The 14,462-nt window shown below is 39.8% G+C and overlaps 1 protein-coding gene across 1 annotated transcript in view; it reads left to right on the top strand.

The window, feature by feature from the left end:
• LOC136875543 (leucine-rich repeat-containing protein 45) overlaps window positions 1-14,462 on the top strand; it is a 143,255-nt gene that overhangs the window by 118,389 nt on the left and 10,404 nt on the right. Inside the window, exon 10 of the mRNA XM_067149094.2 lies at window positions 10,265-10,503. Within this exon, the coding sequence (XP_067005195.2) occupies window positions 10,265-10,503 (239 nt within the window). The remainder of the gene's footprint in view (window positions 1-10,264; window positions 10,504-14,462) is intronic.

Genomic DNA, 14,462 nt, shown 5'->3' with positions numbered 1-14,462 from the left:
GAAATGTAGTGATCAGTCTAGCAAAAAAGTGAAGGGCAGAGTGTGAGGTACGGTTGGTCAGCAAGAATACTATTGCACACAATTCTGTTAGGCATGTAAATGAGCTAATGATGTGGGTAGATTTGGCAGTTGGAAGAATTAGGATGAGAATTGTCTCAGTGTATTCCTTGTGTGGGGTGCACAGGAGGATGAAGTTCACAGTTTTATGAAGCATTGAGTGACATCGTAGCTTGGATACTGACTTGTTGACTTTTTTAACCAACATGAATGAACATTTTATTTTATCATCATAACTATCATATGTTTTTTAATTTTCGTGCCATTTTGTCAAATCTTTTAGCTATTGTATCATCATAACTATCAATGTGTTTTAATTGTCTTGCCGTTTTGTCAAATCTTTTAGCTGAAGATGTTCCATAATCGGAACGAAACGTCCTAGAGATTAAGCTGGTTTATATTATGTAATTAATAAAACTATTATATAGAAATTGATAAGTATTGGAAGGTGGGAAACTTCTTATAACTTAACCTTAGATGAAATTAGACCTGAAATGGTGAAATATAGTGGGAAGGCAGGGATGAAATGGCTTCATAGAGTAATAAGATTAGCATAGAGTGTCAGTAAGGTGCCTTCTGATTGGATAAAGCAGTAATTGCATCTATCTGTAAGCAAGGGAACAGGAAGGATTGCAACAACTATCGAGGAATCTCATTGGTCAATATACCAGGCAAAATGTTCACTGGTATCTTGGAAGGGAGGGTGTGATAAGTGGTTGAGAGTAAGTTGGATGAAAACCAGTGCAGTGTCAGACCACAGAGGGGCTATCAGGATCAGATTTTCAGTACGTACCAGGTAATTGAAAAATGCTATGGAAGGAATAGACAGTTATGCTTCGTAGATCTACAGAAAACCGGGCAAGTTAGCCATGCAGTTAGGGGCGCACCGCTGTGAGCTTGCATCCGGGAGATAGTGGGTTCGAATCCCACTGTCGGCAGCCCTGAAGATGGTTTTTTGTGGTTTCCCATTTTCACATCAGGCAAATGCTGGGGCTGTACCTTAATTAATGCCACGGTCGCTTCCTTCCCATTCCTGGGCCTTTCCTGTCCCATCATCGTCATAAGACCTATCTGTGTCAGTGCGACGTAAAGCCACTAGCAAAAAAAAAAAAAAAAATCTAGTAGAGAAAGCATATGACAGAGGGAAAAGATGTTAGCCATACTGGAGGACTATGTGATTAAGGGTAGATTATTAAAATCAGTCAAAGGTATGTATGTTGACAATTGGGCTGCAGTGAGAATTGATGGCAGAATGAGTTCTTGGTTCAGGGTATTATACGGGTTAGACACCTTTGTTATTTATAGTTTACATGGATCATCTGCTGAAAGATATAAAATGGTGGGGAGGGATTCAGTTGGGTGGAAATGTAGTAATCAGTCTGGCCAATTCTGACGACTTGGTCTTAATGGCATTTTGAGCCGAAAGCCTGCAGTATAATATCTTGGAACATAAAAATAGGTCACAGTAATTACTAAACTTATGTCATAATGGTCCACCTTTTCAATACTATATTATGCAATGTTTACGTTACATTTAATCTAGGGACTAGTTTCCACCTTGGCTGGCCATGATCCTATCATAAAAATAGGTGCAATGAGTATGGTTTGAAAATTAGTCTTTTCAAGACTAAATTGATTTGATCCTCCAAGATCACATGTAAAGTCAGGATTGCTTCACGTGTTCCTACATTTCTTCTGAAGCCAAACTGATCTTTCCCAACTCAGCTTCATCTTGTCTTTCCATTTTTCTGTAAATAACTTATTATTTTTCACTGGCATGTCAAGGTCATCAAAAGCACTGATACATTGTCACATTTGCATCGCTGATAGATCATATTGCTGCTTGGGAAGCAGTTCAGCTGATTTGTCTTCTTCATCCCGTTCATCATCAGCTGTGTCACCTACCTTCAAGGGTTCTGAATTACGTTGATGGTTACGAAAATTTCTGTGGAATAAGCCTGGAAAATACATTGTTCATAACCCCAAGCCGTGAAAGCCTCAACTGCTATACCGAAGGTCAGGGTTTGGGAACTAGGAAATCCTGAAAAGGGAAATGAATACCAGCAGAAGATCTGTCCCCAAATCCCCCAAAGCATAATAGGAACAACTCAAGAAGAATGATTTTGTATGATTTGATCTAATTCAAGAATTTCTTCAGTGGAATTTACACTCATTTTAATCACACAGATAAATACTGCTAACATATGTGGCACTAAACTGTACTACAGTACCTGCTGTCTGGTTGAGGGTCAGTCGACCAATACCAAACCTGACAAACTAAGGGAGAAACAACGCTATGGGTGGAGAAATTTTTCCTTAGGAGGTTTGGTGAAGTCTTTGTGTCAGAAATGATACAAATTCATCAATACGCTGCTGCCTTACTTTTGTGGTAGGGATTGCCAAATGCCAGGGAAGTTAATTCTGACAGTAAATCTTTGTCTACATTAGGCCCAGTAAAACAGCAGCAAACACTGTCAACTTGCTTTCAACAATAAAATGAGCCTTTATTGAATAGCAGATACCTAAATATAGACAACACCTCTGCAGTGTACCACTAGGAACGATGGCTGACAGCCTGAAGATAAACAGAATTTTGTTGAGAGAAAACCAACCAGAAAAGATGTTCAACAAGGATTGGGACCTTAATCATCATAACCCTGAGTGGTAAATGTGAAGAACTGGAGGATCTCATGTAGAAAAGAATATCGAGATCCTAGGACTGAGCGATATCAATAGGAAGGGAACAGGTACGAAATTACTCTACTCAGGAAAGCTTCATTGACATGGCAGTTAGAAAGAAGCATGAAAAGGAGCAGTATTTATTGTCAATAAAAGTATCTATTGCAGCATCAGACATAGAGTATGTCAGTGGAAGAACCATAAAATGACAAAAAATAAATAAAGAGACCTTGACCTTTATTCAGCTATATGCATTTCAAACTGGATGCAGCCAGGAAGAGAAGGATGCTTTCCTCGAAGAAGTCCTGTCCATGTAGAAGAGGATGTCAGTGCCCAAGTTAGTACTGACAGGAGTGGATATGAAAATTCATCACTCTTAATAGGTTCGGGAATAAGAACTCTGAAGGTACAAGCCTCCTGGATTTCTGCACGAGGAACTGCCTCATTATAAAAGACACCTATTTCACCAAACAACTTAGCCACAAAATCACCATATGCAGTTGGGATGGAGAGCATAAATCCCTCATTGACTACTTAATATCAGACACTTATTTTAGATGTTAAAGTGCTGCCAAGTGAAAACTTAGTTGGTGATCACAGGCTACTATTGGCCACCCTCAGGGGCATTAAAATTTAAAAGTTCAGGAATAGACTGTAGGCTAAAGATCAAGAACAATGTCTGTATTGTCTGGGCTTGTAAGCCATTGTCCAGGAGCATATGATGGTCCCAGCGTTTTACAAAGACTGCATTCGGCATCCTCAAGGGTTCTGAATTACGTTGATGGCTACAAAAATCTCTGTGGAATAAGCCTGGAAAATACATTGTTCATGACCCCCAGCCGTGAAAGCCTCAACTGCTATACCGAAGGTCAGGGTTTGGGAACTAGGAAATCCTGAAAAGGGAAATGAATACCAGCAGAAGATCTGTAACCCAATCCAACAAAGCATAATAGGAACAGCTCAAGAAGAATGGGACAACTTTAAGAAAGTTCTAGTTATTTCAGCCACTGGTATTGTTGGTAAAACATCAACAGAAGTGAAGGAAAAAGAAACTTTGTGGTGAAATGTTACTGTCCAAAAAAGCCATCAAAGATAGAAATATGGAACAAAAATAAATAAATAAAGAGAGTCAAAAAAGCAAGAAGGAATGAAGGTAAGATTAGAGAACTTTGGCCATATATATAGAAACCTAAAACTCTGAGCTAAAAGAAAATTAAATCTGAAAAAGAAAAAAATCTGGACAGAATTTACAAACAAACAAAAAAAAATCTAGTAGACGTAATAGATGTAAACAATGTTGTAAGAACTAAAAGAAAGACCAGCGTGGCAATTAAATCTCTGGAGAAGGAAGATGGAATAATTGTGTGGAAGCCTGAAGTGGTAAGAGAGATGCTGAGACACAGGGACAATTTTTGAACATCTTATGGCTGAAAATGGAAATGTAGATGAAGAGAGCGAACCACAACTGACGTGAGAGGAAGTTGAAATTGCTCTAAACCGCGTGGACGAAGGAAAATCTGCAGGTATAGGTGAGGTAAATGCAAATATGATTAAAGCAACTGGAGTTCCTGGACTTCACTGGCTCTTCACGGTGCTCAATACCATCTGGAAAAAGGAAGAAGTTCCAGATGAGTGTACCAAAGGAATTATAGTCCCACTTTTCAAGAAGGGAAGCTGAAGGATGTACAGCAACCATAGAGGTAATTATCCTCCTTTCATATGGATTGAGGATCATGAAAAAATATAATTAATCTCAGACGAATGACTGTTACTGAACCGCAACTAGAAGATGAGTAGTATGTTTTAGAGCAGGGCCATCCAGCCATTGCGCTCTGAGAGCGCGCCCGCGCTCGGGGAGCACTGGGCAGTCAGACTAGCGCTCCTTCCCCTACCACCACTACAGTGTGGCAGCGAGGAGACCTGAGACAGATGATGTTCGGACCGCGCTGACCAGATACGTACGTACAGTCTTGCGTCCGACGGCTTTTGTGGGTTTGTTGACATCATATTGATAGGGCTATTTTGCCGTAAAAATATACCGCATCTACAAATCGAAAGGTACTCCGATGCAAGGATTATGCAGGAAACAAAATCAAGTGCTAAGTAAAGAATACAGCAATGTGATTTATTCAAAACTGAAATTTGAACATTTCTGAGAGGAAAATTCAACAACGTTTTACCGATATGAACAGATAGTACAGACATTGAGTGACTTTTGGTCAGTCGTTTTCACGAGCTTTTACTTTTGGAGCAAATAATCATCTCCAAATTGAGTAGGCCTACAATATTTCTGGACACAGCTATTCTTAAACAATTGCGCAAGTTTCTATCGCTTATCGTTGCACGATGTTTACTTTTGGTAAACTTAAGAACCGAAAGGAACACTAAAAAATGCACGTTGAGCCGAACATTGACAGAACTTTACATGCATGTTTATACAAAAGGGGGTATTCTTCTTGCGGAAAGCCGCTGCAAAATCCTTCTAAACCTCGTGACATTACAAAGCGGTCTTTAATACGAACATTGCACTGCAGTTTAAGCAACTCTAATTGAAATAGCTGTGGAGCACTGTCTGCACTAAGAGAAAATGGTCGAACAAATACATCTAACACCGCTTGGAGTTCTGTATTCTGAAAATCTCTTTTCAAACTCTTTTTGTAATTGGCGAATTACCTGCAAATACTCATCAAAGTCGACACCGTATTTCACTGTTTCAAGCAATGGAAAATGTCCTGTGTTCCTTGCACGCAATTGGTTTTCCCACAAAATCAATTTTCTTTCGAACGCTTGATTTTTTCCACCAAATCGGAGATAATGTGCTTGTCGCTCTGAAGCGAAGTGTTCAAAGTATTCAGATGAGCAGTCAAGTCACTTAAAGAGGCCAAGTCCGCCACCCACTTAGGATCACGCAAAAGAACTTCGGGCCACCCTTTCATGTCATAAAAGGTATCTGTTGCATTCCGCAAGCAAAAAGCTCGATGAAGCACTTCGCGTGGCTCAGACATCTTACTACTGCATGGTACGGGATATCCGGATACTCCGCTTCGATGTCATCCAAGAACTCTGATTTTTTTTCTTTTGTTACTTGCTTTACGTCGCACCGACAGAGATAGGTCTTATGGCGACGATGGGAGAAGAAAGGCCCAGGAATGGGATGGAAGCAGCCGTGGCCTTAATTAAGGTATAATTAAGGTACAACCCAGCATTTGCCTGGTGTGAAAAGGGGAAACCACAAAAAACCATCTTCAGGGCTGCCGACAGTGGAGTTCGAACCCATTGTCTCGCGATTGCGAGCTCACAGCTGCGCGCCCCTAACCGCACGGCCAACTCGCCCAGTACTCTTTGAATTGACGGTGCGTGAGTTCATGGGAGCAAATAAAATTTACCATTCGCACAACTGTTCCCATTATGTCTTTAAGCTTGGCGACTTTTGCACAGATTGCTTCCTGGTGTATAAAGCACTGGATCGCCGCCATTAGGGTACTACCGCTCTCAGCCATGTTTAATTTTACCTAGCTGAGGAACCCCGTGCGTAGACCACGTAAAGCAGGAGCTCCATCCGTCGTTACACTCGTCAACCGCTCCCATTGTAATCCCATTGACTCAAAAACACCCTCCACTGCTTGGAAAATATCGAAACCGATAGTGGTGTCTTTGAGAGCCACCAAGTCTAGGAAATCCTCGGTAACCCCAAGATCGTCATCCACCCCTCAAATGAAAATAATGAGCTGAGCTTTGTCCGCAATGTCGGCTGATTCGTCGAGGGCGATGGAAAATGATACAAAATTTGCTGCCTTCTCCATTAATTGCTGTTCCATATCAACGGACATGTCGTCTATTCTGCGAGCCACAGTTTGTGGAGAAAGAGAGATTTTATCAAATTTCTCAACTAGCTCCATAGGACAAATACATGCCGCCGCATCCATTAGGCACTCCTTGATTACATTCCCTTCTGTGAAGGGTTTCCCAGCTTTGGCAATTCGCGGCGAACATTTGTAGCTTGTTCGTAAAATGGGTCCACCAACCTCGCTCTCCTCAATCATCTGTCAGACAAAAATACGGCAAGTCACAATTTTTGTATTTTTCAGATAATTCAATCATTTCTTCATTCCCATTTGTAAACAAGCATTTAAAAATTAAAACAATAATATTTACAGAACTGTGCTGCTTGAAATTTTCTTTCAATTCTTCTAACTTCAATTGGAGACTGGCGTCTGTCAAATTACCGTAATCATCCCTGTGGTTGGCACTGTAGTGCCGTTCCAAATTGTGCTTTTTTAAAACACATTAAATCTCGGTGGCACACTAAAAATTTGGCATGCCCTTTATAAGCTGTACAGAAAAATGAAATTTCCCATTCTGCTTTGAAGGCTGCTGCTTCACCACTCCTTTTTTTTTTTTTGTATGATGTTCAGCCATCACAACTGCGAAACTGATTTAGTTAGTTACACGCTGTTAACAAAGCGCATTGGACTAGACTACAGTGACACTACACTGTATGTATAGAGTCATTGTAGACTAGACTACGACTGATAGATCGACTGCTCTCTTCGGCGCGGCGGGCAGACCGCTCGCTCAGCCAGCCAAGCTTCTCCCACCACTACCTACCCCAAAGCGCTCGGAGCACTGGCTTGGAGCGCTGTTTGGATGGCCCTGTTTTAGAGGGAACAGATCAACTACAGACTTCATTTTTGTGCATGGAAAGGCACTGGCAGATATTCAGAGGTATTATCTTTGTCTTCCATGATATTGAAAAGGCTTATTATAGTGTGCCCGGGGACATATTTTGGGAATGCTTAAGACAGAAAAATGTGACAGAAACTCTTATCAGAAGAGTGCAAATACTGTACAAACACTGCCAGAATTGTGTCCTGTCACTCCTACTGTTTATTACTGTGAAAAGAGAGTTAAATGTTACTGTAACGATCATGATAGCAAGACATTCACATTTGCAGATGATGCAGTTTTTTTGTTTTATTTCGTGTGGCTATTTCTAGCCGAGTGCAGCCCTTGTAAGGCAGACCCTTCTATGAGGGTGGGCGGCATCTGCCATGTGTAGGTAACTGAGTGTTATTGTGGTGGAGTATAGTGTTATGTGTGGTGTGAGATGATGCAGTAATCTGATGCTATACAGAAAGAGTACAGGAGGAACGAAATGTGTGAAATGTCCATTTCCAACATTTTGGACTAAAAATAAGTTGCATGAAAATTGTGGTTATGACAGTCAGTGGACAAAAGGCATAGGCACACATCATGCTGGACGGAGTACAGCTGGAAGAAGTGGATCCCTTCCAATATCTTGTAGTACTGCTATGCAGGATAACCGTTCTATGCTGAGATCACCAGTTGGATTCAAAAAAAGAGTCCAGTTCGACTATCAAGTGAGAAATCTCCAAGTGAGTTGGCTGAGCGGTTAGGGGCGCGCAGCTGTGAGCCTGCATTTGGGAGATAGTGGGTTTGAACCTCACTGTCGGCAGGCCTGAAGGGGGTTTTGTATGTCCCATTTTCACACCAGGCTGTACCTTAATTCTCTTCTATCTTTTATCACATTTTGATTCCTGAATGACTTTCTTGTTATGATTGCTTTTTTTTTTTTTTTTTTTCCTGAAGCAGTCCAGTGCCAGACATTAGATTTGTCCAATCCATGTTTTCTTACGGCCTCTCTGTTGGTTGTAGTTTTTTTTAGTGTAACGAACAACTGCAAGTTTTGAAACTTGTGTTATAACCATGCTAAATTCCTGGATGATGCTGTTTGGTCTAACACATCATTTATGTTGGCTTTCTTACCTGTCTCAAACTTCTTACTACCAAGCTCGATAGCTGCAGTCGCTTAAGCGCGGCCAGTATCCAGTATTTGGGAGATAATGGGTTTGAACTCCACTGGCGGCAGCCCTGAAGATGGTTTTCCGTCGTTTCCCATTTTCACACCAGGCAAATGCTGGGGCTCTAGCCCTTTCCTGTTCCATCGTTGCCATAAAACCTAACTGTGTCGGCGCGACTTAAAAAAAAAAAAAATCAACAACTTACTGAACTGAAGACAAGTACAAAATAATAAGTACAGTCTTAATGCTAAAACAAACATTGCATTGTTGCATCATACAATGCTGTCATGTTTACAAATGTTGCTGTATTGTTGCATTATTAAAAGTGAGCAATAAGCACAATTTTAAACAATATGCGATAGGTCACAATGTCGTAAAAAGCCAAGGTAGCGAATGTAAGTTGTAATGTAACTTTTAAGAGCTGAAATTGGATAAAAATTGCTGCCAATAGAGTAACTAAGATTAAAATGAACATGAAATTAAGCCATTTCTTCCTATTTAAAATACATGCAAAAAAATTCTTAACAATTTTACCCCTATATTACCTCCAACCACTAACCATTTCTGGGAGTTTTGCAAGCAACTTTTCATAAAATCGCACAAAAGAAAATATTTAACTAATAATTAACATTACATGTCATTTTATTCAGAAAAATATATAGAAAAATATAGTAAGTAATCTAAGTCACCAATTTAGTTTTTTAAGGGTGTATTGATGAAATATTCCACACAAAAGGAAAAAAAAACCTGTCCACGAAGTTCTAGGAAACACAGAGGTAAAAAAAACCCAGCTTTATCACTGTTATATTATATACAAAATGTGCTCCATTTTATGTTGATCAAGAATATATACACTTTTCACTATCCTAAACAGTTCTAAAGGTAAAAGAAATAAAAAAATAAGGACTGAATAATGTAATAAATGCACATCACTCCAAAACAGAGACCGCTTAGTTGGCCTCATCCTCGGCATCTTCAGGGTGGATTCTATTTCTTCCTGCCTTCATGGGTCTCCAGTAATCTTCTAATTTATGATAGAAGTGTTAATGAACACCACAATTACATCCTGGGCACGAGAAATGGCTACATGATTTTTTCTGCAGTTGAACACGCAGGTCACAAGCGCATTTCTTTTCTGGGAGGTGTACCAGCTGACGTCAGAATCATCATTTCCTTCTTCCACAAGGACATCACTATCTTCTTCGCCTTCTAAATCTAATACAGTCAGGAATTTCACTGCTTCGTAACAATTCACTCATTTTACTGTATATGCAAATACCATGGAAACACATGCTAGGCAACCACAAAAAAAGAAGATGGCTGCCTGCAATATGTTCTTTTTCCATGCGTATGCCAATTTTCTCCATAATTCTAAATTACTTTACCGATTTGTTATAATTATAAACAGACTTTCCTCTTTAAAGTGGTGTATAATATCTGGTCAGTACATTGACAATAAAGGAACTATCGCGAGATTAGTAAGCGCTTACATAATGCGTCGCGATGGTGACTTTAGCGGTAGAGCTACACGGAAATATGTTGCGATAGCGACGTTTATTGGTTGTAGGGTTAAGCTGTATTTTGTGTATTATTACCCTATAAATATGGAAAACGGTTACCGTTTTTGTTCTGTTCATATTATTTTAATTCTCCATTGTATTTGTCAAATTTAAAGTATGAAGTAAAAGGTGTTTGTTTGACTACAGGAGCTGTCAAGCGAACGGTTAATATCTCAAAGACTGCGTCAAGAGCTGGCTGATGAAACAACCCGCTTCCAAGCCAAGAAAATGGAAGCTGAACGATTGCAAGCAGAGGTGGAGAAACTTCATGAACAGCTCAATGAAGCTGTCAGATCTAAACAGGAGATTAAGCGAGAGCAAGAACAAGAGCGGGAACGTTTGCTGGCACTCATGGATCAGCGTGACAAGGAGATCCAAAGCATCCGGTAGGAATAAATAACTTATTAAATGCTTTTACTATAATAATGGAACATCAGAGTTAAAATGTAGCTGAAGTGCAATGTAATTTGTATTTAAAAAAGGAAAGAGCTATTGTAAATTTTCTGTGAAGAACCATTGAATTATTCCCCAGTATTGTCAACAGCATGTGATGTTAAAAGCACTAATTACTGTAATAATATTTATGAAGTACAACAGAACTAGGTTAATTTAAATCTGAAAGTTTCAGAAAAATATTTGAATGAACAGTATCACAGCCCAACTGTTCAAAATAATGACATTATTTTTTAGATAAGTGGATAGTATGTTTGGCAGAATGCCAAAATCCTTTGCGATCCGTGCCTTTTCCTTTGAACTCTTTTCCTCTACATTTATAACTTTGACCTTCTGAGCTAGAGTCAGTGTTTTGTACTCACCACATTGTCTTTTATGCAAAGATATGATGAAAACCTTGTGTACAGTTCTTATTCCTATACTGAAAAACAAAAGCAGTTATCCCTACGGCTCACTGTACTGGAAGCACTTCACTGGAAACAAAAGCAGTGTACATTCCTGTATTAGTTTTGAGTCGGTAGTTAAGTAGGACCTGTTGGTCTACATTGGTTAATAGGCTGCTAAGGTGTATATGGATGAAAAAGCAAGTACCGTCAAATGGGGTAATTCCGATCATTTTTTAAGGTTTCTTTCCGATACGTCCAGCGTTATTTACGTAGTACTTACGAAATTAAATATATAAGATTAATGGTTCTTTAGCTTTTATTTGACGTAACAAAGAATCGTAAGTAGTTGATAATATTGAAATAAATAAATAAAAATCGGTGATCGGTGTTACCCCATGGAGTGGGGTAATTCCGATCAGTCGTTTATGTTTCTTGATTATCGGTATTTGACCTCTTATGGGTAATACCAATCACATTTTTACTTTTTTTAAATATTTCTTAATATATAAACCTAAAACAAAGCAAATAAACAATCATGAAATCACTAAAAATAATAAAATTGATAGAAATACACAGAAAATTGAAGTCTCTAAACACATTCTATTTTCAAGCTATTCAGTAAAACTGTTCGAACCAATAGTAAAGAAGATATGGGATATTTTACTAATAGTAAGTAAAACATAATAAAATAGATAAGACATGTTAAACAGATTATACAGATAAAAATGTTACATTTAAGAGGCACTAATCACAATTTTTTACACAAGGACATAGTCGCCTTCTACTCCACATCAACATGTTCTATATCAAGGAAAACGAACTTCCCTCGTTTGCAGTACGCTGGTATAAGTTTCCTCTCAATTTGTTCCTTTTCGATTTCCATTACATTGGAAATGTCTGGAAATACAAAATATGTTGTGCCAGCCAGGATCCTCTTCCTCAGAAAATTTGCTTTGAGTGTGCTCGGACTAACTCACCAGCTGGCCAATGAAACGCCGAATTGTCTTCTTCGTCGGAAATGCAACGAGAACAAAGTCACTTATAGACAACCCATCTTCCCCCCGTCTTTCATGAGAAGCTAGAGTTTCTGCAGTGGAGATGACGTGACAGGTTTCCCTCGCCTCAAAACTTGAATTGTCTTCTTCTGATGTTGATTCTTCTTCTGAAGTTACTTCAGTCTCTGTACTTTGATCATCATCATTATCATCATCATCATCCTTGTCAGCTGCATTGGTGGCCAAATCTCTCACCACGATCCCTTTGCCGGGAGGAACAGTCAAGCGCTTTGCACTGCGAACCGGTGCATTTGTACTTGCCTCTCCAACCTGGGCTCGCTCAAGATGCAGTCCACGATCGTTCTCGACTGATGTCATCAACACTGTCATCATGTGGAATCTGGCGTAGCACGTTTTCCAGATGGAAAGGAACAATACCCGTTTTTCTGAACCCAGAAATAATATTCATTGCACAATTTACACCTATCTTATTAAATGTCTCTTTTAGAAGTTTAGGGAACTCTGATTTGTGCACCACTTCCCTATTCGTTTTCTTCCATTCATTCAGCACACTTCGCCAAGCCATCTTCAGGGGACGAAAGAAGGCAACATCAAGAGGCTGGCAAAGGTGGGTAGCATTCGGAGGCAATAGAACAAATTTGATGTCATGCTTCTCACATAGCTTGATTACATTAATTGAGAGATGGCTCGACAAGTTATCGCCTATTATGACCTTGGGCCCCTGTAATGTCTTTATATAAGGCAACATAATTTTCTTAAACCATGCCTCGAACCTCGTAAGATCAAACCAGCCACTCATATTTCGACTATAACCAGCACCGCTGATCCCTCCTTCTGTCCACGTGTCATACAGATGCTTACTTTTGTAGACAGTGAATGGTGGTAACACTGTCCCGTCTGCAGCCGCAGCCACCATAACACTGATACTCGTTTTCGACGAGTCTAAAATTCTCTCAGGATGTTTGACCCCACGTTTCACAACAACCTTCACATTTCCCGGATCATCACAGAAATTTGTCTCATCATAATTCATAATATTTGACATAGGAACTCCCTCTAGTGTGTTTTGCAGGTTATGGAAATAGTCCATGATAATATCTCTCGTAACAGCTGCCCTGGATCATTTGGTGTTCTCCCCAATCCTCACTGTGAGTTCCTGGTTCCTCCTGAGAAAACCTCGAATCCATTCTAACCCGAGACGGTTATCTGCGAACCTTTCCTCGACCTTCCCAGCGTGGTTCAAGTAACCCTGGACGATGTTACGTATATCAGTATTTCTGTGCGGGAAACCCCACCAGGCACATAACAGCAGCCCTTCGACGAGAGTTTTTTCCTCCTCCCTGGTTAAGGCTGTCGGTGCACCCACCTTGTGTGAATATCTGTTCTTCAATTTGTCGTTTAGTGTGGTATATGGCACAGCAAACTGTTCAGATGCTCTCCGGATACTCATTTTCCCTTGACGGACAGCTTTTACTGCATTCTCTAAGTGAATAGGGTTATATCTACACCTTCCGACAGGTCCCAGTTTCTTCACATATGTCCTCACCATGATCGGTATTACCCTATAACAAGACAACTTCGCATATAAAAAGCCGTAACTTTAAAACAGTGTAATGTAGAAACTCGCGCAAAAGCTTTATATGATACCAAATAACAGAAGATAGGATTGCAGTATTAACTTACCACCAGTGTATGGTATGGAAGATAGGAAACTTAAAAGGGTCCACCTTTTCAGTTTCCTATCTTCCATTCTCAGTTCAATACGGACAAAAATGAAATTCTTAGATTTAAATAAAAGTGTATGGTACGTGACCTTCTGAAACAGAAGTTTCCAATGACAGCGATAATTTAATAAATTTCTCACTTCTTAACAACCTCTCCCGGTGAATTGTAGACAAGAATGCACATATTCTTAGTGCGCAGTCAGATAGCCAATAATGTTCCCTTTGTTTATACGCCACGTATTGGATCCATTGTCGTCGCGGTTTTGCGGGAAGGCTCAGTTTTCAGTAGGAAGACCGAATGATCGATAATGCCCCATTATATCGGAATTACCCCACGTTACGGTACCTGATGACTGGTGTAAAGGTGAAATAATACCAGTACTTAAGAAAGGTGAGAGGAAGGTATGCGACTACTATCGAGGAATTACACTGTTGTCACAAGTAGCCAAAATATGGGAGAGAATTATAGAAAGTAGGATGAGAGTAAGGGTGGAAAGAAATTTAGAAGAGCAGTATGGATTTCGACAGAGCAAGTCAATGATAGACCCTATGTTTACGATGAGATTACTGATGGAAAAGATCTGCTGATGGTATTCCTTGATCTAGAGAAGGCATACTATAGTGTTAATGGAGAAAAGGTGTGGGAAACTCTGGAAAGAAAAGAATGTGGTAGGCAATCGAGGGAACTGGCGAAAACAATGTACAGTATAAGAATTGTTTCAGTTGTGTCCAGACTCCAGTGGGGAGAACAAATTAGTTTAGCAAC

This window comes from Anabrus simplex, chromosome 6, assembly GCF_040414725.1.
Source record: "Anabrus simplex isolate iqAnaSimp1 chromosome 6, ASM4041472v1, whole genome shotgun sequence".
Taxonomy (NCBI): Eukaryota; Metazoa; Arthropoda; class Insecta; order Orthoptera; family Tettigoniidae; genus Anabrus; species Anabrus simplex.
Note: the sequence above shows the minus strand (reverse complement) of the source record. Positions and strands in the feature narration are given on the sequence as shown.